Source organism: Orcinus orca, chromosome 14 (genome assembly GCF_937001465.1).
Source record: "Orcinus orca chromosome 14, mOrcOrc1.1, whole genome shotgun sequence".
NCBI lineage: Eukaryota > Metazoa > Chordata > Mammalia > Artiodactyla > Delphinidae > Orcinus > Orcinus orca.
The window spans coordinates 22,613,343-22,634,318 of NC_064572.1; the positions used below are offsets into that span (position 1 = coordinate 22,613,343).

Below are 20,976 nucleotides of genomic sequence, written 5' to 3' on the forward strand. Positions count from 1 at the left end.
CAAACACACATCCTGTGATTTGAATTCACTTCGGAATGCTCTCTTTTGTTTGTGATCTCGTGATCCTTTTGTTATCAAGCTCACCGTATGAGGCAACCCTCACCATTCTCATGAGCACAGGAATGTTGGCATCAACCATACTGGATTTTATTCATTAGAAATAGTCGTTAAATATGCTGAACACAGCATAATGTTAACACTATTTGCCTCAAGTTTTACTGTGCCTATTTTAAAGCAGGGGAAATTAGTTTCATCTCTGGAGATGTCAAAGAAAGGCAGTGTGATGGAAGAATCACTGAACCAGACACTTCATACCGAAGAGTAAATTGAAGCTGAAATAGGAAATAGGTCAAGTTTAAGGAGAAACTGCAAGAAAGCTAATAGAAAGACTTGAGAATTATTAAACTTTTTTTTTTTTTTGCAATATATGGTTTGTTAAAAATATCTTTCAGGCTAAAAATATTGGACTCTCAGTGTGACCTTTAAAGATCAGCAGTACCCCTGACTAGTTTCCCCAGGTTGAACTGCCTGAGCATGTTAAGGATGAAAATAGGAATCTAATCAGAACATTTATTACACCGTAAAGCAATTTTCTGAAAATGTTACTCAGTTCTGTGACCTCATTACCAGGCATCTGTTACCAAGGTCAGTGTCCAAGTTTATTTTGGCTGAGCAAAGCACAAGCATATGAAGGAGCTTCAAGGATTTTACTGAGGATGTTCAACATCCCATAGCTTTCACACGAGAAATGCCGGCGGCTTTTGTACAGATGAGCAACACTCCTGCCGGACGAAGGACAGATGAAGAAAAGTACTTTTAGTCGTATTAACCATCTCTTGGGATTTTCTTTGGCAGCCTCTTCTTGGTGAATTCTTTGGCAGATATTATAAAAAATCAATTATCACAGAAATGAGAGTATTAAACTTAAAATTTCTGAAATCTTATTGACTGTAAATGATGACGATTAGGTCAAAAATCCTGACATCTTGCTGTCTGTTTTAATGGCTTTCTGTTTGTGAAACGATTTGAGGAGATTCAGCTGCTTAGTATCATCCATTTAAAAAGGGAGCACTTCTTTAGACAATGGAGAAGAAAGGTCATATTTTTTTCTCTGCAATCTAGGAAAGCACAATATTATAATGAAAGTTGAATTCTATAGCAGTTGAGTTGTCAGCATTTTTTAGCCCTGATTCTGCCACTAATTAGCAGTGAGATTTGGGGCAGTCATCTGCACTGATCTCTCTAAGTATTTATTTTCTTACCCGTAAAATGCAGGGGTAAAAACTGACTTCTAAAACCCCTTATGCTCTAAAATAATGGTTCTCAACTGGGGGCAGTTTTGCCTTCCAAGGGACATTTGGCAATGTCTGGAGATGTTGTGGGTTGTCACAAGTTAGAGGGGGGTGCTGCCAGTGGCATCTCAGGTAGAGGACAAGGATGCTGCTTAATATCCTACAAGGCACAGGACGGCATCCCCCACACACACACAGAATTACCTAGCCCAAAATAGCGTTAGTGCTGAAGTCGAGAAACCCTGCTCTAAAAGTATGATGAGTCAGAAAAGGCTAAAAGAATACATAAATATGTATAGGTAGTTTGGGTGATGGGTTACAAATAATCTTTCTTTTTTATATTTTTCTCTGTTACAAACATTCTTCAATAAATATATATTGCTTTAATCTTAAAACCACTAAAATATATTTTTCACTTAATGCAAATGCAATCAATTCCATTCTAGGCTTGATCAGATTGTGTTAAATGTCCACAGGGAAAAGCCATTTCCCTAAAAACTGGAGACTGACCCTATCTGCAGTTATAATGTAGTATGTCAAAGATCAACAAGAAATAGAGCTTCATGGCTATTCATTATTGAACAGTATCATAAAAATTGTTCCATAAGATTGTTCGTATGCTTGTAAGATTATAAAGCATTGCTGATTATGTTTTTGAATTCTTAATTTAAAAATGTGAAGAGGATAGGTTGAGGTTTTATACAAAGATGCTGATAAGCATGGTAAATTCCCCTTATTTAACACAAAATATAGTAACTTTAATGTAATATATAACCAGGATATGAAGTATTTAAACAAAGGCAGAATCGTTTGGGTATAAAGAAGTTAGAATTAGTCATACATGCAGGGTCCCTTTTCACAGATGCCAACTGTAGACTTGGATGCTTGAGCAGACATTCAGATTCTCTAGTGCCCTTGGATATAAGTGAGCTCTGTGTGAGGCCAGCTCGGGAAGCTGCTTCTCAGCTGAAGGATTCTTTCCAGAGCTTGAATGTGTTAGATTTGGTCCCAGCCCTCCCACCCAGTCAGCCCTTACAGTGTTCTTAGTTTCTTAAATGGATGTTCTGGGCTCCAAATTCAAACCCCGAGAACTCAGAGTTACCTGAAGGCAGGAACACTTCTGCTAATGATGTGAAATATTCTACAGAATGCTTTTTAATTACTTTGACGTTTGCTTTCTCATCATAATCTTTCTGTTACCTTCTCTTTGATTTTTAGGACCAATTTTAACAGACAGTGTACGTACATTTCTGTAGAGAATAGGATCTAAAATACTGGGATATAGAATTACCTTGTGGATGGTAACGCCCTTCCAACTTATTGACTAAGACTGCTCTTTCCACACGTATTTTCCTCCTCAGACTAGAACCTGTCTTCATTTTTTTTTCTTTTTTTTTGCGGTACGCGGGCCTCTCAGTGTTGTGGCCCCTCCCGTTGCGGAGCACAGGCTCCGGACGCGCAGGCTCAGCGGCTACGGCTCACGGGCCCAGCCGCTCCGCGACATATGGGATCTTCACGGACCGGGGCACAAACCCGTGTCCCCTGCATCGGCAGGCGGACTCTCAACCACTGCGCCACCAGGGAAGCCTTTACAGTGCTCTTTATTTGTTCACATGGTTCCTATTATATTTACTGTCCAGCGTCCTTTCCTTTCAGCTAGAATGACTTCCTTTAGTATTTGTTATAGGGGAGGGCTGCTAGTGACAAATTCTTAGTTTTTAAAAATCTTTGTCTGAATTTGTTCTTTAAAGGACAGTTTTGCTGGATAGTGAATACACATTTGAAACTTCTTTTCTCTCAAAACTTTGAATATGTCATCCCAGTGCTTTCTGTCCTCCATGGTTTCTGAAAAGGCATTGTTAATTTAAACAAAATCTCAATATCTTTTGTATTGTTATTGACAAGTGACTATAATTCCCTGTTTATGCCCTCAAAATGTAGAAACAATTTTTTCTTTTAATTATGGGAGTAAGGGATTTAGATATTGGAAAAATGATCAAGAAATGGATCAGAAATTCTTATAGTATACTATGTTACAATTAAAACTTCGCTATACCATCTATGACTAATTTTGTAATATGAAGAAATTTTTGAAAAAAATCGCTCATCTGCCTAAACATCACACTGTTTTCATTTTTTAATATTTTTCCCTAACTATAACCATACTGCATACTTGTGCCCATATTTTGCATGATTTAGAATTCTGAGGTGGAGGGTAGGTATTTCCACTTAACATTGTATTGCAAACATAATTCCCTTATTAATGGAATTCTTGTGCTAAATATATAAAAATTAGAGGGAATAGGTCTGCCTTTAGCTGCAATTATTTTATAATGACACCTCTCCTTTAAAGTGGTCACATTAGATACTTATAATTTATGTAATATTTTTGAAGTTCATAATAGTGCAATAGTTCTCTCCCCGTATTAGTTCTATTCTGGACCCATTAGAAAATATACAGTGGAAAAAAATGATTTTTCAAAGTGATAATGGCTGTTGAAGTGCCATGGGTCTTCAAGGAGGGTACAGCCCCTTTTTGCTTTTGTCTACAGTACCAGGCCTTTTTGGGGGATTGATAATACTTGGGGCTAGAGGGTTGGTTACTCAAGAGCTACATTAAAATACATACTGTATATAGATCACCCAGATACCTCAGGGTTGGTCCTTGCTCACCTTTAATGTAAACCTGAAGCAGACACCTAGTGGATGGTGTAATCTACCCATGTAGATACCCATGACTGTACCTGTAGTTTGGTGCTGAAACTCTCTATATAAACTCCACTGTTTACATTAAAACATGCTGCAACCTATGGAGAACTTTCCAACAGTCAAGAGTAATGAAAAAGAAGAGGCATAAAAAGAGTATTTAGTTTACTTATTACATTCTCAATATCAGTCCCATACCACGTGCACTCAGAGAACAGAAGAAGCTGAAGATTTGTCCCTCTCTAGTTTCTTAAAATCTTGCTCTGGAGGCAAAATATATAAAGTACAGCAATAGAACTAACATTAATTTGTGAGTTCATTTGTGAGATATGCCCGAAGTAATTAGTTGATTATAATCATTAAAGATACCAAAGTTTGTGGGTGCTATAAAGCTAGACTGATTCAATGGCACTTTGACTCATTTGCATGCTGAGATGTACTTTCTTGAGTGGGAGGGTTTGGGAGTTACAGTAGAGGGTATCATGGACGTATATTATCATTCATTTGGCAATAGGCAAACAGTCAAGAATTGCTGAGAGAGGGCACAGAAATACAAAGGTAGGAATAGAGAAAATGACAGTTCTGAGAAAACAAGGCATCTGTTTCAGATGAGCACTGATCACTTCCTTTTAGTGTGTGTCTGAAGTCTTCTGTCATCCTCTATTTAAGAAGCAAATCGTATCCGATAAAAAGAGAGTATAATGAATTAAACCTTGTCAAGAATGTTTAAAGATGTGTGGAATCCAATTATTTTTATTGAGGATATAGACCCTTTAATTTAATAATTCTTTTTCATAATTCAAAAAATATGGTAGAAATTACAAAGCTTTAAGTGGGGTATGAAAATGGTGTTTGGGTTTGACAGAATAGGATATCATTCACTCGGAGTAGCTAAATCAAGACTCATGAAACAAGACCTTTTTCTTCAGTGTAAAATACAAGTTAGCAGTAATGTTGGAATGTTTATAGTGCCCTAGGCTTTGAAATTTAGAGATGAACCATTATGGATGAGTTTCTACAGTTACATTATAACTAGAGGCAATCATAAATTCACATGTGTGAGAAGAAGAAATAATAAGTGTAAAAAAAAACCTTTAGAAGAATATTTTTAATCCAGCTATAAATAAGAAATGAGTCATCTGTATGCTATGCAAATTTTCAAGTGGGTAAATTTAGAAATTATTTTTTTCTCTTTACAAAACTTTATACTTTGGGGGGAAATGTAGTTATGTCTGAGAAGTTCAGAAATGTCCCTTTCAAAGCTGTGCAGTGATGAAAAGCATTGAACTTTCTGCAGTAATGGGAATGTCCTGTATCTGCACTGTCCAATACAATAGCCACTAGCCACATGTGGCTATTGAGCATTTGAAATGTAGCTAGTGCAATTAAGGAGCTGAATTTTTAAACTTACTTAATTTTAGTTAAATTTAAATACCCACTTGTACCTAATGTCTACCATATTGTTAAGGCTTTAAAATGACTTAAAGTTAAATTGTGTGTATTAGTAGATATGCTTTGCCAGATGGTGAATTCATTAACTGAATATCTTTCATACTCAAGATTCTTTGGCTCTTAAATTTTTTTTACTGTGTTCTAGGTAGAGCCATTACCACTCCTGACTTAGCTTTAAAACAGCATCTCTAGTCATGTACCAAAATGTTCATTGCAGCTCTATTTACAATAGCCCGGAGATGGAAACAACCTAAGTGCCCATCATCGGATGAATGGATAAAGAAGATGTGGCACATATATACAATGGAATATTACTCAGCCATAAAAAGAAATGAAATTGAGCTATTTGTAATGAGGTGGATAGACCTAGAGTCTGTCATACAGAGTGAAGTAAGTCAGAAAGAGAAAGACAAATACCGTATGCTAACACATATATATGGAATTTAAGGGGAAAAAAATGTCACGAAGAACCTAGGGGTAAGACAGGAATAAAGACACAGACCTACTAGAGAATGGACTTGAGGATATGGGGAGGGGGAAGGGTGAGCTGTGACAAAGCGATAAAGAGGCATGGACATATATACACTACCAAACGTAAGGTAGATAGCTAGTGGGAAGCAGCCGCATAGCACAGGGAGATCAGCTCGGTGCTTTGTGACCGCCTGGAGGGGTGGGATAGGGAGGGTCGGAGGGAGGGAGACGCAAGAGGGAAGAGATATGGGAATATATGTATATATATATAACTGATTCACTTTGTTATAAAGCAGAAACTAACACACCATTGTAAAGCAATTATACCCCAATAAAGATGTTAAAAAGAAAAAGAAAATTAGGTATAGGCTATGTTATAATAAAGTAGAATTTATGTTTAAAAAAAAACAGCATCTCTTTTACTTTAAAAAGTTCTTCTGAATCATAAACGTAAGCCTCAAAGTGCTGCTTTTAGGAGAGAGAAATATTATGGATGATGTTTACAGAGGGGATAAGCTCATTATACATTTTTTTACATTCTTGAATTAAATTTAAAGCTGAAATGTTTGGGAGTGGAATGTACTGATGTCTACAACTTGCTTTGAAATGCATTAAAAATTGATTGATGGATGGATAGATGGTAAATATGTGGTAAAGCAGATATAGCAAAATATAAACGATATATGGGTATCCACTGTAGAATTCTTTCAACTTTTCTGAATGTTTCATTTTAAAATGAATAAGCTTCATGATAAAATGTTGGAGGAAAGTTAAATGGAAACATATTAAGTATTTTAAAGTGCATTTCTTTTCTTGGATCTATCACTTCTCTGTTAAATAGAGCCAAGGAGCAATAACTGAACGTTTACGAAGTTTCAGTATGCATGATCTAACAGCTATCCAAGGTGATGAGCCTGTGGGACAAAGACCATACCAACCTCTCCCAGAAACAAAAAAGAAAAGTAAACCAGCCTCCGGTGAATCACCAGGTGTGCTTGTTTTGTTTTAATGTATTGTTCTTTCATAATTGGGATCTTGAGTCAAGATGGGTACTAAAATAATACCTGGTTGCCAGCTGAATTTGGGTAAACAACATTTATTTTTAAGCTTATATTCTTGAGCTTCACACTTAACTGTATGTAGGTCTCCTTCTCTAAATTTTCTCTAAATAAGGTTAGTGCTTGCTTTTTGTTGACTCTGGAGATAATCCAGTTAAGAAAGTAGCAGTAGCGCCTTGTGCTGCCATGAATTTTTAAAAGCAGTGGATGTGGTTACCCTCTACCACCAGCACTAGTTCTGACCTGTGATCTCTAACTTGCTACTCAAACTATGTAGTGGCATCTGAGTTTTATAATTAAACCCTCTTTAATGTAAGTGCTGTGAACAAAGAAGGATATTGACTTATAAGATAAAAAGTTTTAAGCAGGTGACAAAAGATGACAGGTTTGAAAATAGGATTACTCCCATGGAAAAATGTGTTGAAATCATGACTTGTAGAGTAAGAACTACCTTGTTCTAATGTAAATTATAAGCATGTCATAGTTGATACGTTCTAAAATTTTAGTAAATTTTTGTGGTCTTAGAAACATACACATAAACAAAAAGACATAGTCCCTTAGTCATTTTTTTTGCATATAAGAAAGTTGTAGTTCAAGACCTAATTGAGAACTAAGATCTTCAGGATATTTCTTATTAAAGTATTATTAGGTTCATAAGGTGCAGGGCTACTTGATCTTTTTTTTTTTTTTTTAAGTAGAAGTTTTCTTCTGAGGGAGACTGAAAATCATCCTTTATAATTAAAACCAATTTGAAAAGAGCAGTCCCGAAGTGAGAGAGTAGCATTGACATATATACACTACCAAATGTAAAATAGATAGCTAGTGGGAAGCAGCTTGGTGCTTTGTGACCACCTGGGAGGGTGGGAGGGAGACGCAAGAGGGAGGGGATATGGGGATATGTGTGTACGTATAGCTGATTCACTTTGTTACACAGCAGCAAGTAACACACCATTGTAAAGCAATTATACTCCAATAAAGATGTTAAAAAAAAAAAAGAGGGACTTCCCTGGTGGCACAGTGGTTAAGAATCCGCCTGCCAATGCAGGGGACACGTGTTCGATCCCTGGTCCGGGAAGATCCCACATGCCGCAGAGCAACTAAGCCCATGTGCCACAACTACAGGGCCTGCGCTCTAGAGCCCGTGAGCCACAACTACTGAGCCCGTGTGCCACAACTACTGAAGCCAGTGCTCCTAGAGCCCGTGCTTTGCAACAAGAGCAGCCACTGCAATGAGAAGCCCGCGCACCACAACGAAGAGTAGCCCCCGCTCACCACAACTAGGGAAAGCCTGCGTGCATCAACGAAGACCCAGCACAGCCAAAAATAATGAATTAATTAATTTTAAAAATGAAAGAAAGAAAAGAACAGTCCCTTCTTATAAAGGAAAAATAGTGAACTTTCTTCTAAGTTCTCCCGAGAATGAATAACTTTAAAAAGCTGGTGGCTATTATCTAAGAGGTAGTAATTAAGTATTGGCCATTGATTAAGGTACTAATGCCTTTAAGAGTGAGGAAACTTTGAACCTTGAACCATCATCCTTAATACTTTAATAATGTAAAAGTAGTCCCTAATAGGCATTTTCTTAATATGCATTTTAAAAATGAGGTATACTGATTTTGTTTATGGGGACTGCTATATATATTTTGCTGATTTGGACCAGTAATCTGAGTCCTTTATCAGCAGTTTATTCATAATTATACCTTAGAATTGGTTAAGAATTGTATTCCAATTATTTAAATAAAACCAGGATTATAAATTTGAAAATCCATGACACTAGTTTTATGGTATCCATCTATTAAATTTAAAATGGTGTGACTAAAATATTTTAGGATAGTGAGGTGTTAATTAGTTCTTCTGTTAAATTTTAAACCATGAAATTAAAAGAACAAGAAAGTTGGGAAACAAACACTCTGATACACTTTTTATGAGAGTTTAAAGTAGAATAATCGTTATGGATGACAGTCTGGCAAGAATTATCAAAATGTATTCTTTTTTTTTTTTTTTTTTGCGGTATGCGGGCCTCTCACTGTTGTGGCCTCTCCCATTGCGGAGCAACAGGCTCCGGACGCGCAGGCTCAGCGGCCATGGCTCACGGGCGCAGCCGCTCCGCAGCATGTGGGATCTTCCCGGACTGGGGCATGAACCCGTGTCCCCTGCATCGGCAGGCGGACTCTCAACCACTGCGCCACCAGGGAAGCCCAAAATGTATTCTTTTTAACTCAGCAAGAAACTTCTAAGAACATGTCATAAGGAAATAATCAGACAAGTGTTCAAAGATACAGGTACAAAGATGTATGAATGTTCATCTTGTTGTTGTTTATAGTAACAAAATATTGGAACAAACCAAATTCCTAAGAGAAATGGGTAAGAAAAAAGGTGGCTATTAGCCGTGAAAAATAATAATGTCAGTTTATACTTACTGACATGAAAACATATCCAGATTGGGGGCGGGGGAGAACAATAACAGTGAAACAATGTGTGTGTTATGATCCTATACCATAGAGGAACAATAGATAGAGAATGAAATGGATTAATATATGTGAAGTTGTTTTTCAGATACATGTACATAGAGGAGAGTCTGGAAGAGAGTCTAAATGCTGCTAACTAAAATGTTAACAGCATTTACCTCTGAGTTGTGGGGTTTTAGTGATTTTTTTTTTTTAATCAACCTGTTACCCTTAAAATCAGAAATAAGACAAACCTACTTCTTGTTTTGAAAACAATTAAGGTATTCATTTTTTTATATCATGAATTTTTTTCTATTTTATTTACTTCCAAACTTCCTCAAGAAAAGCAAGTTAGTACATTTTTTAGTGTGGGAAGTATATTTATATTGCAAAGTCTGTTTACTAATATTTCGTGTAATCAATACAGTTAGCTCAGAACACAAGCAAATTCAAATATTTGGAAAAGTGGTTCCCTTTTGAAAACTAGTAATGGCTTGCTCTGAGCGGTTTGAGGTTAGCTGATTGAGAGAAGTCTTGCTTTGATGAAGTTACTCAAGTCCGCATGTTGTCACTATGGGAAAAAGAGCTCCCTCCAAATGCTTTTTTGTAAGAAAATAGACACCTTGAACATGATGTTCACTTCCTTAGAAAGAACACCACATTCTGATAAGTGGAAATATTTTTTCTGCAAAGAACCTGCTGCTCCCATATTAGTTAAAAATGGTTCAATGTTCAGTTTCAATATACCAGCACATAAAGAGATTTCTGTTTTGTCTTATTTTTGATGCTTTACATATTTATTTAATCCTTAAGATGACTCTGCAGGTTAAATATTTTTATCCTTATTTTGTAGATGAATAAACTGAGACTTAAGGAGATTAAATTACTTGTCACAGACCACATACTCAATGACAGAAATGAAGTATCCAAGGTTCCTAACCTAATTCTTACTCTTTTTTTACTTTATAAAGAGACTGCACTTAGTGAGACACTTGGGCTGGAACAATGAATTCAAACAATTTGGCAGGGGTGACCTTAGAGATGCTTTAGTCAAAGATGGCAAATAAGTGACATGCCTCCTCTCTGCTCCTGTGCCCGTGGCAGCCATTGCTAATGGATTGTGGCCCTTCCCACGCTGGCTCAGAATCCCTCTCAACACAGTGCCCCAGACAGCTCAACTGGCTCAGGGTTGGCGTTCACGTAGAAGCATATTCATCTCCCATCCGCCTCAACAGCTTACCAGATAGGAAAACTGAGACCCAGAGAGGCAAGACTCACTCAAGGTCTTAACAGCTGTTAAGTGGCCAAGTACTCATTTCTCCTCACATGGATCCAGGGCCCCTTCCACCACGATAACTAAGGCCGCTTCCAAGTCAACTTTCCATGATTCTGCACTTACATTAATACATTAATACATGGAAACTGCTTAGAACAGTGCCTGGTCCATGCTAAGTACTGGATCAGTATTGGCTATTATAAGGGGGGAGGGGGGACTTAAAATATACCAATTCTAAGATGTACGAGCTATGAATAAAACCAGGTCAGTTTGCAAAAGCATCTGCTACTTTTCCTAAAATGGTAACAGAGCTCTGGGCCGAAGGTGGTCAAACAGCTGCAGCCTTAGGCCTCAGGGCCCCCGGCAACACAGACTCCTCATTCTTAGGTCCTCAGTCACTCCCCCTCAGGAATGTGCATGGACAGCCCCATTCTGAGGATTTTGCCCAGTCTAGACTGATGACGGAAAGCAGCCGCCCTTGGCATCACCTTTGTCGGCGCCAGCAGCACCCCACCAGCTTCCCCTTGCCTGGGCTTGGAAGACCTGCAAACCATTCAGCCAGCTTGCCGGGCTCCTGTTCAGATAGGGCATCCATATTCGGGCTTTTCTCGTAATCTCAGGTCTCCCCCTCCTCCGAAGTCTTTAAAATCCTCGGGCAACTTTGATTAATACTATTTCCACCACTCACAGCAGAATTTTCATACATACTCATTTTCGGGTTTTTAAGTGGAATAGAAAATGAATATTTTATTGAAGATATTTGACTTGACTCCTCTCTTTTTGATGCAGTTTAGTTTAATAACTTGCTAAATTAAGCTTGTCGACTTCATCTCCTAACAGATCCCAAATTTGGCTCCTGTCTCCTCAATCCCTGGACTCTTTTATCATTTCTGGCCTGTTGTACTGCAGTAACCTCCCTGCTTCCAGTCTCAGCCACTTCTGATTCATTCTCCAAAGTACAAGAAGACTCCTTTAGAGAAACAAAATCTAATCATGTCGCCCTCCGATTAAAATGTTTCAATGCCCCCTCCCCCTTGCTCTCTGAAGCCCAAGCTCAATAGCGTGGTATATTAGCTCCCCAGACTTGGCATCACACTCTTTCATGTGCTCGGTGTATAGAATTATGAGTCTTTCAGGATTCGGCTTGGCCACCACCTCCTACAAGAAGTCTTCTCTTACCACCCACTTCCCCTACTGTGTGCTCCTGTAGCACCTTGGCCTTGTCTTCTATTTACAGCATTTATTACAGTATTGTCATGCCCACTAGACTCTGTCTCCTCTACTGGACTATATATTTCTTAGGGTAGAAGAAGACAGTTGTGTGTTTTTCAATATAGTATCCCCCATAATTTAGTACACTGCCTCACACATAGTAATATTTTAAAAATATCAATACTTGGGCTTCCCTGGTGGCGCAGTGGTTGGGAGTCCACCTGCCAATGCAGGGGATGTGGGTTCGTGTCCCGGTCTGGGAGGATCCCACATGCCACGGAGCGGCTGGGCCCGTGAGCCATGGCCGCTGAGCCTGCGCGTCCGGAGCCTGTGCTCCGCAATGGGAGAGGCCACAACAGTAAGAGGCCCGTGTACCGAAAAAAAAAAAAAAAAAAATATATATATATATATATATATATATATATATATATATATATATATATATATATATCTCAATACTTGTGGAATAACAAATCAATCCATCACTTTTCCTGAAACAATATTTAGAAAACTAAGATTTTTTTTTTTAGTTGAAATTAGGAAGCAAAGAATAAGATGTATATATAATTATCATTTTGAATGCAATTCCAATTCCTAATCACATGAAGTGAGAGGCAGTTGAAATCCAAGGGCCGTGTTTGTTGAAATGTAGCCTTATGCTTCATCTGTGGCCTTAGAGAACTTTTTGATCACAGTTGCTTCCTTTCTGATTCTTTCCTTGATTCCTTTTTCTATGTTTTACCTTAGTTTTATTATATTGGGATTAGGGGTATTATATAAGCAACAGCAATAGAGAAAAATCTACAAATGGCAATCTAAAAATATTTTTCTGGTTTATATTCCCCGTTTATAGAAGTAATACAATTTTTTAAATAAAAATTTGGCAACTTTTTTTAAAAAAGGAAAAATGAAGAAATTTAAAATCACTTAAAAGCCCACTTCCAACAGATATAATGGTTTCATTTTTATGTTTTTCAACACTTTGTTTCTATACATACATTTTTTTCCACTTAATAGCACCAAGAGGGTTTTCCCAGGACTACTGACCCCATTCCCTCCCCTGGCTACACTGACCTCCTCACAGCTCTTCCACACAGTTATGCTTCCCAATGCCCCGGGGCCTTTGCACATGCTATCATGTCTACCTAGAACAAAATTCCTCCGACTGCTGCAGGAAAGCACAGGATCTTGACCTATGTAATGACTGATTCTACTTCCAAATCCTTCCTGATTTCTAGCCTAGAAGTCTGGCAGCATAAAATTGTACTTCCTAAATATATAATTAAAGATGTTTATCTTATTATGAGACGAGGAAGCTTTTTTTTAAATTAATTTTTATTGGAGTATGGTTGCTTTACAATGTTATGTTAGCCTCCACTGCACAACAAAATCAAAATGAATCAGCTATACACATATAGATATCCCTTCCGTTTTGGACTTCCCTCCCATTTAGGTTACCACAGTGCATTAGGTAGAGTTCCCTGTGCTATACAGTATGTTCCCATTATAACTCTTCATAGTTTGCTTAGTGATGCTCAAGTTATTCATGTCCTATGAGAGCAGATTAATAAACAATTATTCAGTATACTTTTCTTCACATGCAAAAAGTCCATCTCTTGCCCCCTCCTGAGCCTGGAAAACCTGCTACTTTTTTCTCATCTGAAGAAGGTATCTATGCTCCTTACCTTTATTGAAGGAGAATTTGAAACATAATGGGGCCTTGTAACGTCACCCCTGTCTTTTTTTTTCTTTTTTTTTTGGCCGCTCCCTGCGGCTTATGGGATCTTAGTTCCCAAGCCAGAGATGGAACCCAGGCCCTCGGCAGTGAAAACACAGAGTCCTAACCACTGGACCGCCAGGGAAGTCCCTCACCCCTGTCTTTATAACCTACCTAGTACTCCAGTTGCCTTAGACTTGAGCCCCTCTCTTGCGCCATCCAGGCAGTAGTTCTCAAAGCGTGGGCCCGGGACCAGTAGCATAAGCATCACCTGGGAACTTGCTAGGAATGTAGATTCTCAGCCCCACACCAGGCCCAGCAATGTGTGGATCAGTAAATTCTCCAGGTGACTCTAATAGGTGCTAATAAGTTTGTGCTAATAAACTCTAATAAAGTTTGAGAACCACTGCTTCAGGAATGGGAGTGTTCTTGTCCCTGAATCCCAGCCTCTCAGGGTGCTCTCAGATTTCCTGACAGTAACCAGCCTGACTGCCTAGATGTTTGCATATTGGCCAATGTTAAGTCTTCGTTGCTACACATAGCAGCCTGTTAGCACACCCACAGGATCCATCTCTTACTGACCCTCCTGATGCTGGCTATTTTCTTTGACTAACATCAGTCATCATAGCCTGTGGTGTTTCTAATTACTATAGCCTGTCTGGCTGGGTTTTGTCTTAGCAGCTGCAACAGTGTCAGTTTAACTTCTCCATCACCTGCCCCCAGTGAATTATCTTGCCCATAGTTCTATCCCCTTTGGGTTTTATATGATTCCTTAAGTTCACTCTACCATTTCTGGTCTTGAAAAAAGGTTTGACACGTTGGGGAGTGAGAAGGACCCTGAGTTCCTAATTAAAGTCAAAGGTACAAATAACAGACCAAAACACACCGTTGCTTAGGTTGCTTAGAATTCACAAAAAGAGGACTTCCCAGGTGGTCCAGTGGTTAAGACTTTGCTACCAATGCAGGGGGCCCGGTTTCGATCCCTGGTCAGGGAACTAGATCCCACCCACATGCCACAACTAAAGATCCTGCATGCTGCAACTAAGACCTGGTGCAGCCAAATAAATGAATAAATATTTTTTAAAAAAAAAAAGTTCACAAAAAGGAGAAAGGGCAGGAAGAGACTTTTCACTGTGTATCTATTTATATTCTTTGACTTTCGAACAAGACAGCCGTGTTAACCTACTAAAAAATAAAGTATTTTTAATTATTCTGAAAAATGCATAGTAAAAATAGGAATGGCCAGGGAAAACTTCCTGGAAGAAATGAGTTATGAGCCTCCTCTAGAATAGTGCAAGGGGCAAAGATTGATGGTAAAGGGCAGGGAACGCCTTCCAGATGAGACAGGGAGAAGAGCAAGCTGGCAAATGCAGAGAGCTGCCAATAGACAGGGTGAAGAGGCGGTGCTGACTGGCATCCTTTTACCAAAACATACTGGTTTTGACAACTCGTCTAGGTGATGGAATTCCACTGAGAGATGGAGATGAGAAAACAGATGAAGAAGCGGATGGGCCATATTCAGATGATGAGATGTTAACACACAAAGGGCTACGAAGATCACAAAGCATGAAATCTGTGAAAACCGTGAAAGGCCGAAAAGAGGTTAGTCAGGTATAGAGTTGTTTTCCCAGTGATTACTATTAAGGGGTTTCCTGCTGCATTCGCATTTAGGGTATCCGTAGATGAAGGGTCGGAATAATAGAGCACCGGCTATATTTAAAATTCTTTATTCAGATCAGATGGATTACGATCTCTGGAATTTTAGAAAATGGCAGATTCCTAGTCTTCCACTCTAAGTAGAAAATGGTATTCTCACACAGCAAAATCCTACGGTTGATGTGAGTACCCAGTGCCAGCCCTACGTATATGCAAGAAAAAGCAGTATTAAGTATGTACTTTTGTTCTGAACCAACTCTAAATAAGGATTAAATAGTAAAAGTCTATCCATAATAATATGTTGTCTTTGTGCCCAGAAAGCAGTGGAGGATTTCAGCGAATGACCTCAGATTATTGTGGCAATGTTCATTGACATGTACCCAGCAAAGCATAAATAATAACAGTTAATAACAGTTTTAATAAGTTTTCATTTTTTATCAGTGTTAATTGTGCATATATGCAACATAATGCCAACTACATTTTGGAGTATATAGGTAGTGCTGTCTTTTGAGTACACACTTAGCGCATAATTGATTCTTTATATCAGAAAAGTTAAAAAATTATTACTGTGATTATGAGCTATTAAGTCCTGTCTTATTTCAAAACCTACGTCATAATTATAAAACATTTCTCTCTTCAGGTGCGGTATGGGTCACTGAAATACAAAGTGAAGAAGAGACCACAAGTTTATTTTTAGTCATGTACATGTCAAGTATCCCAAGACAAATTATGCTAATACATCAACTTTTTTTCTAACATCATATATTCAGGATTTATACATTAAAATAATTCTTTAAATTGTGGTGGTGATAGGGTTTACTTTCATGTATTTAAATAGCTTTTATTTCTTTAACAATTACTTCCAAATCTTGACTACTAAAGGTAGTTATACAAAAATTGATAGATATATCAGAAATAATAGAATACTGTGTTATCTATTGTCACATTCTTCAGAACACTGAGTGCCTGTGATGTAAAGTGAAACACAAACCCACAGTATACTTGAAAAGAGTCTTTTTATGGTTCAAGAGACACCAGACTTTGTGATATTGTATTGTGTTTACCTGTATTTCTGTTACTATCCTCTCTATCACATGAGGATAGTAATTAAATAGGCCTCTGATCCAGCAGTGATAGAACAAGGGTATAATGTAAGATAAAGTACGCTTTATATTCTTCAAATTTTTACTTTGTTAATACTTTCTAGTTTTTCCACCATCAACTGAAAGTTTTCAAGGCAAATGTTTGAAAACCAGGTATCTACATAGCACTTTCATTCCTGACTAGTTTTGCACACTTGAAAATTGTTTACTTATTTTACAACTGTACATTTATTTTAAGTTTTATTAACACTGTGTTTATTGTTATTTGTCATATTCTGGCATGTCAAATTTATGCCTTGAATTACATCATCTCTTTTCCTGTGGGTTTCATTAGTTATATTCATTTAATTTTAATAATAAAAACCAGAGCTTATTTTTCAATTTTAACTATTTTTACTTACCTTCTTTACAGATAAGAAGTTATTTTAAAACTCACCAGCTTCCCATATTTAGCTCTATAGTATAGTTGAACTTAGCATGTTTTTGTTAACACTGGTTATGTTTTCAGCTTTTAAAAGTGGTAGCTTTTGTGAAATGGAGTCATAGACCAGTATAGCACTGAGGTATCTTCTAATTCATGAAATTAACCAACAGCCAATCCATTCACAAGCTTGGCACTGATATGAGCTGCTGATTTATAAATCTGGCATTGACTAGAACCATTTGAATCACTTCACTTCTAGCTGAAATAATTTCCTGAAGATACCTGCCAATGCAAAATACAAATGTTGTTAATCTTACATGTTAGAAATTATTATAATAGATTTTAGAAAAATACCATTTTTTTTAATCCAAGAGAATTTGAGTTACTGAACTTTGAGGTTTTTTAGGTGGCATAGGTAACTATGCATTATGAACTCTTAAGTAAATACATTTCTGATGATGGTTTTAGTGATCAGTAATCAAATTTGTATTATTATACTTGTTCAGATAATTTACTTGAGTTTTCTGTTTGTCCAAAAGAAAAAGCAGTGAGAGAGATTTGTAAGATCTTTGACCTTTCTACCTTCTAAGAAATGAAGCCAGCTAGCAATGTATATTCAGGACCTACTCAGAGTGTTGGTAGAGAACAGAATGTTTACTCAGGAGTACCTTAATATAATTCATACATTTCTCCTGATACAAGTCTTAAAATGTCTTCTAGATTATCTCACATTCTTGATAAGTACCACCGACTAAAACTTCATTCAACTTATTTTCCCCCAAAGTTTAATTCCATGAATATCTTCATCTATTTTACCTTGACTAATTTTTAGCCTCTTCGTTTCTGGAAAGACTCTTTGTGTTCAAAATTTCTATGAATTCTGGTTATAAACTCTTGGAAGAGAGTTTTATTTATTTTGCCTAGTACTAGACTTCCCAGTATAAATGCTACCTGTGCCATGCTTATCTTTCCTACACAAAGGCAATGTCATCTCAAATTGCCTGACAAGGTCATTGTAAGTAAGTGACTTTGTATCAAAAACATTACCTTTGGGGGCTGATTTGCACCACTGTATTTTTTTTCAAGTCTAATTTCAGTATTAAACCTATTCTTTAATTATAGTAAACTCATGAATACTGTCCTAAGTTGGAGGAATTATTTATCCCTCTACACTTCTAGAATCAAAACGTTTAATGGAGGACAACACTAGTTTCAAAGAGATAATGCAAGTCCTTCTGTTTAATTGTATCTCTTTACACTGAACAATGCTTCCCCTCATGTGTTTGTTATATCCTTATATACAGTCAATGTCATTTTGCTGGTCTATCATTTCCTTTCTTTCCTTTTCTTACATTTCTTAAATTTGCTTCTTTTCTTTTATGTGTGTTTTAGCATGCTTTCTTTTGAATTTTGTATAATAAACGTAAATTTTTGTTTCTTTTAAGGTGGAACAGGTCATTTTTTGTTTTTCTGCTTTTAAGTCTAATGCTTTTAAAAGAGGTGTGTTAATCCCTAGAGCACAGTGCCTTGCTTCCCCCATTGCTTACCACTTGGCAGATGGGCTTTGGATGCTGCACGAGCCTTTAGGGCACTGTTTTGGTAGCAGTTAAAGTTTATCCAGAAATTGTAGCTGGTGTTTTACTTTATTATATAGTCATTCAACTTGTTCATAATATTAACTATTTCCAGGGTTTGTTTGGAAGTACTAATTGATCTATTCTTTAGTTCACCATATTTTTTCTGGTATAAAAATGGGCCCGAAATAAGCCTTATTGCTAAGGAATTAATTATGTAAACCCCCATAGACCCTGCATAAGATTCCCTCCACACACTTCCCTATATGTATGTGGAATTGGGTAGAAAATGATGGTGCCAGCATTACCAATTATAAATACTTGAGTACACAGATTGATGGAACAAAATTATTAAAGTGTTTTCAGGGAACTTAATCCATATGTCACCACCAAAGATTTCTACAGTGTTATATGTAAATATTCCAAATTTCTGTAAAACATTGGTTAGATAAATGTTTTTCTTTCTTTCTTTCTTTCTTTTTAAGTAACAGTTTGTACTCTGGAATGCTTGAACTTTTGTGTTATTAGAAATAATACAACTGTTAAATATTAGTAATTTGTATTTTTAATTGGAATGAACTAAATTTTTATTTTGATTTTCTTTTATCAGGAAAAATAAGTTAATATGTATTGAAAAGCAATTTCCTATGTTTTTTTTCTGTTTAAGTTGATCCATATGCAAAGCAGTTAGATAAATTTTGATAAGATCGTTATTGTGGTATGCAGTGTATGTTTCTCAGTAAACATCACTTAAGAGTAAAGCTTTCTGAAAGGAAAGTACAGCATTTATTCTCTTAATGTTTTTAAGATTTAATCTTCTAGTAGTTTTCTACAGATGTAATGTATTTTAACTCTTTAAACATTGACCATGAATTAACGTTTTCTCTTCTAACACCTTTTAAATCTATGTACTTTAGTAGTTAAGAGAAAGCAGTTTTGCAATTTTTAATCCCTTTGTAAAGGCTATCTTTAGGCCTAGTATGGCGGTAATTTTACAAATGTGGTTTTTCAAAACTTTAATATAAAATAAACTCATTTTATTAGTGGTAACTTGTATTTTTTTTCCTGTGTCAGAATATATATGTTAGGTTCCATGAAATTACATTATTTATTACTGAGTGTCTCTTGATTAAATAGTAGACACCATAGGTACACACTTAAGATACAAATCATAGAGCAAATTATAAAAATCATATACATTCTTTGAAATATTGCCATTTGCAACAACATGGGTGGACCTAGAGAATATCACACTAAGTGAAGTTAAGTCCAAGAAAGACAAGTACTATATGGTATCACTCATATGTGGGATCTGAAAAATAATACAAATGAATCTATATACAAAACAGAAACAGACTCAGAGACATAGAAAACAAACTTATGGTTACCAAAGTGGAAAGGGGTGTGGTATACATTAGGAGTATGGGATTAACAGATACAAACTACTATACATAAAATAGAGGGCCTTCCCTGGTGGCACAGTAGTTAAGAATCCGCCTCCCAATTCAGGGGACACAGGTTCAAGCCCTGGTCCAGGAAGATCCCACATGCCATGGAGCAGCTAAGCCCATGCGCCACAACTACTGAGCCTGCACTCTAGAGCCCACGAGCCACAACTACTGAGCCCGTGTGCCACAACTACTGAAGCCCGTGCCTAGAGCCCGTGCTCTGTAATAAGTGAAGCCACCACGATGAGAAGCCCATGCACCGCAGTGAAGAGTAGCCTCCGCTCACCACAACTAGAGAAAGCCCGCACACAGCAACAAAGACCAACACAGCCAAAAATAAATAATAAAATAGGTAAGTAACAAGAATTTACTGTATAGCACAGGGAACTATATTCAATATCTTGTAATAACCTATAGTGGAAAATAATCTGAAAAAATATATACATGTATAACTGAAAAAAATCATACTTTCTGGAATGCTCATCCATAGGATTACAAAAGAAACAACTGTTAAATTGAATGTTAGAAAAAGAAGGTAGGAAAAAACAACCAGTACAGAAACCCTAGCCATCAATTTATATTGTTAGCTGTCTCAGACATAAAATATAACACAAAATTCAATTTTATGTATCCTGGAAATGTTCCGGGGTTCCATCTGTTTTAAAGTCAGATGTCTGCCTCGCATTTAAACTTTAAAGAGAAAGCCTGTGTTTAAAAAAGTTTCTTTGTGTGACTTCATTATGATATATAATGTTTTAATGTATTTCCAAATGGAGTTATATTTTTGCTTTTATTAGGATACATATCCTTGTGTTAATCCAAAGAAGTTAGAAATTTAAATATTCAAAAGAATACAATGAATATATGAACTGCAGCATTTTATTCAGAGTTTTATTCTCCCTTTTAGTGGTTCACTGTTCTTCAGAAAGAAATTCATGGAACAAAAATCATGTCAGAGGGCGTCCCTGGTGGCGCAGTTGGTTGGGAGTCCGCCTGCCGATGCAGGGGACGCGGGTTCGTGCCCCGGTCCGGGAAGATCCCACATGCCGCGGAGCGGCTGGGCCCGTGAGCCATGGCCGCTGGGCCTACACGCCCGGAGCCTGTGCTCCGCAACGGGAGAGGCCACAACGGTGAGAGGCC

General features: G+C 37.2%; 1 protein-coding gene across 6 annotated transcripts in view; it reads left to right on the top strand.

The window, feature by feature from the left end:
• The window catches only part of REEP3 (receptor accessory protein 3), a 393,590-nt gene extending 374,152 nt beyond the window's left edge, over positions 1–19,438 (top strand). For 4 of the 6 annotated variants that reach the window (XM_049697203.1, XM_033406077.2, XM_033406074.2 and 1 more), the window contains 3 exons: positions 6,763–6,910; positions 15,088–15,242; positions 15,928–19,438. In XM_049697203.1, coding sequence (XP_049553160.1) covers positions 6,763–6,910; positions 15,088–15,242; positions 15,928–15,984 — 360 coding nt within the window. In that variant the 3' untranslated portion in view covers positions 15,985–19,438. The remainder of the gene's footprint in view (positions 1–6,762; positions 6,911–15,087; positions 15,243–15,927) is intronic. The other 2 variants (XM_004279995.2, XM_033406075.2) reach the window with 1 other exon arrangement.
• The last annotated feature ends 1,538 nt before the right edge of the window (positions 19,439–20,976 follow it).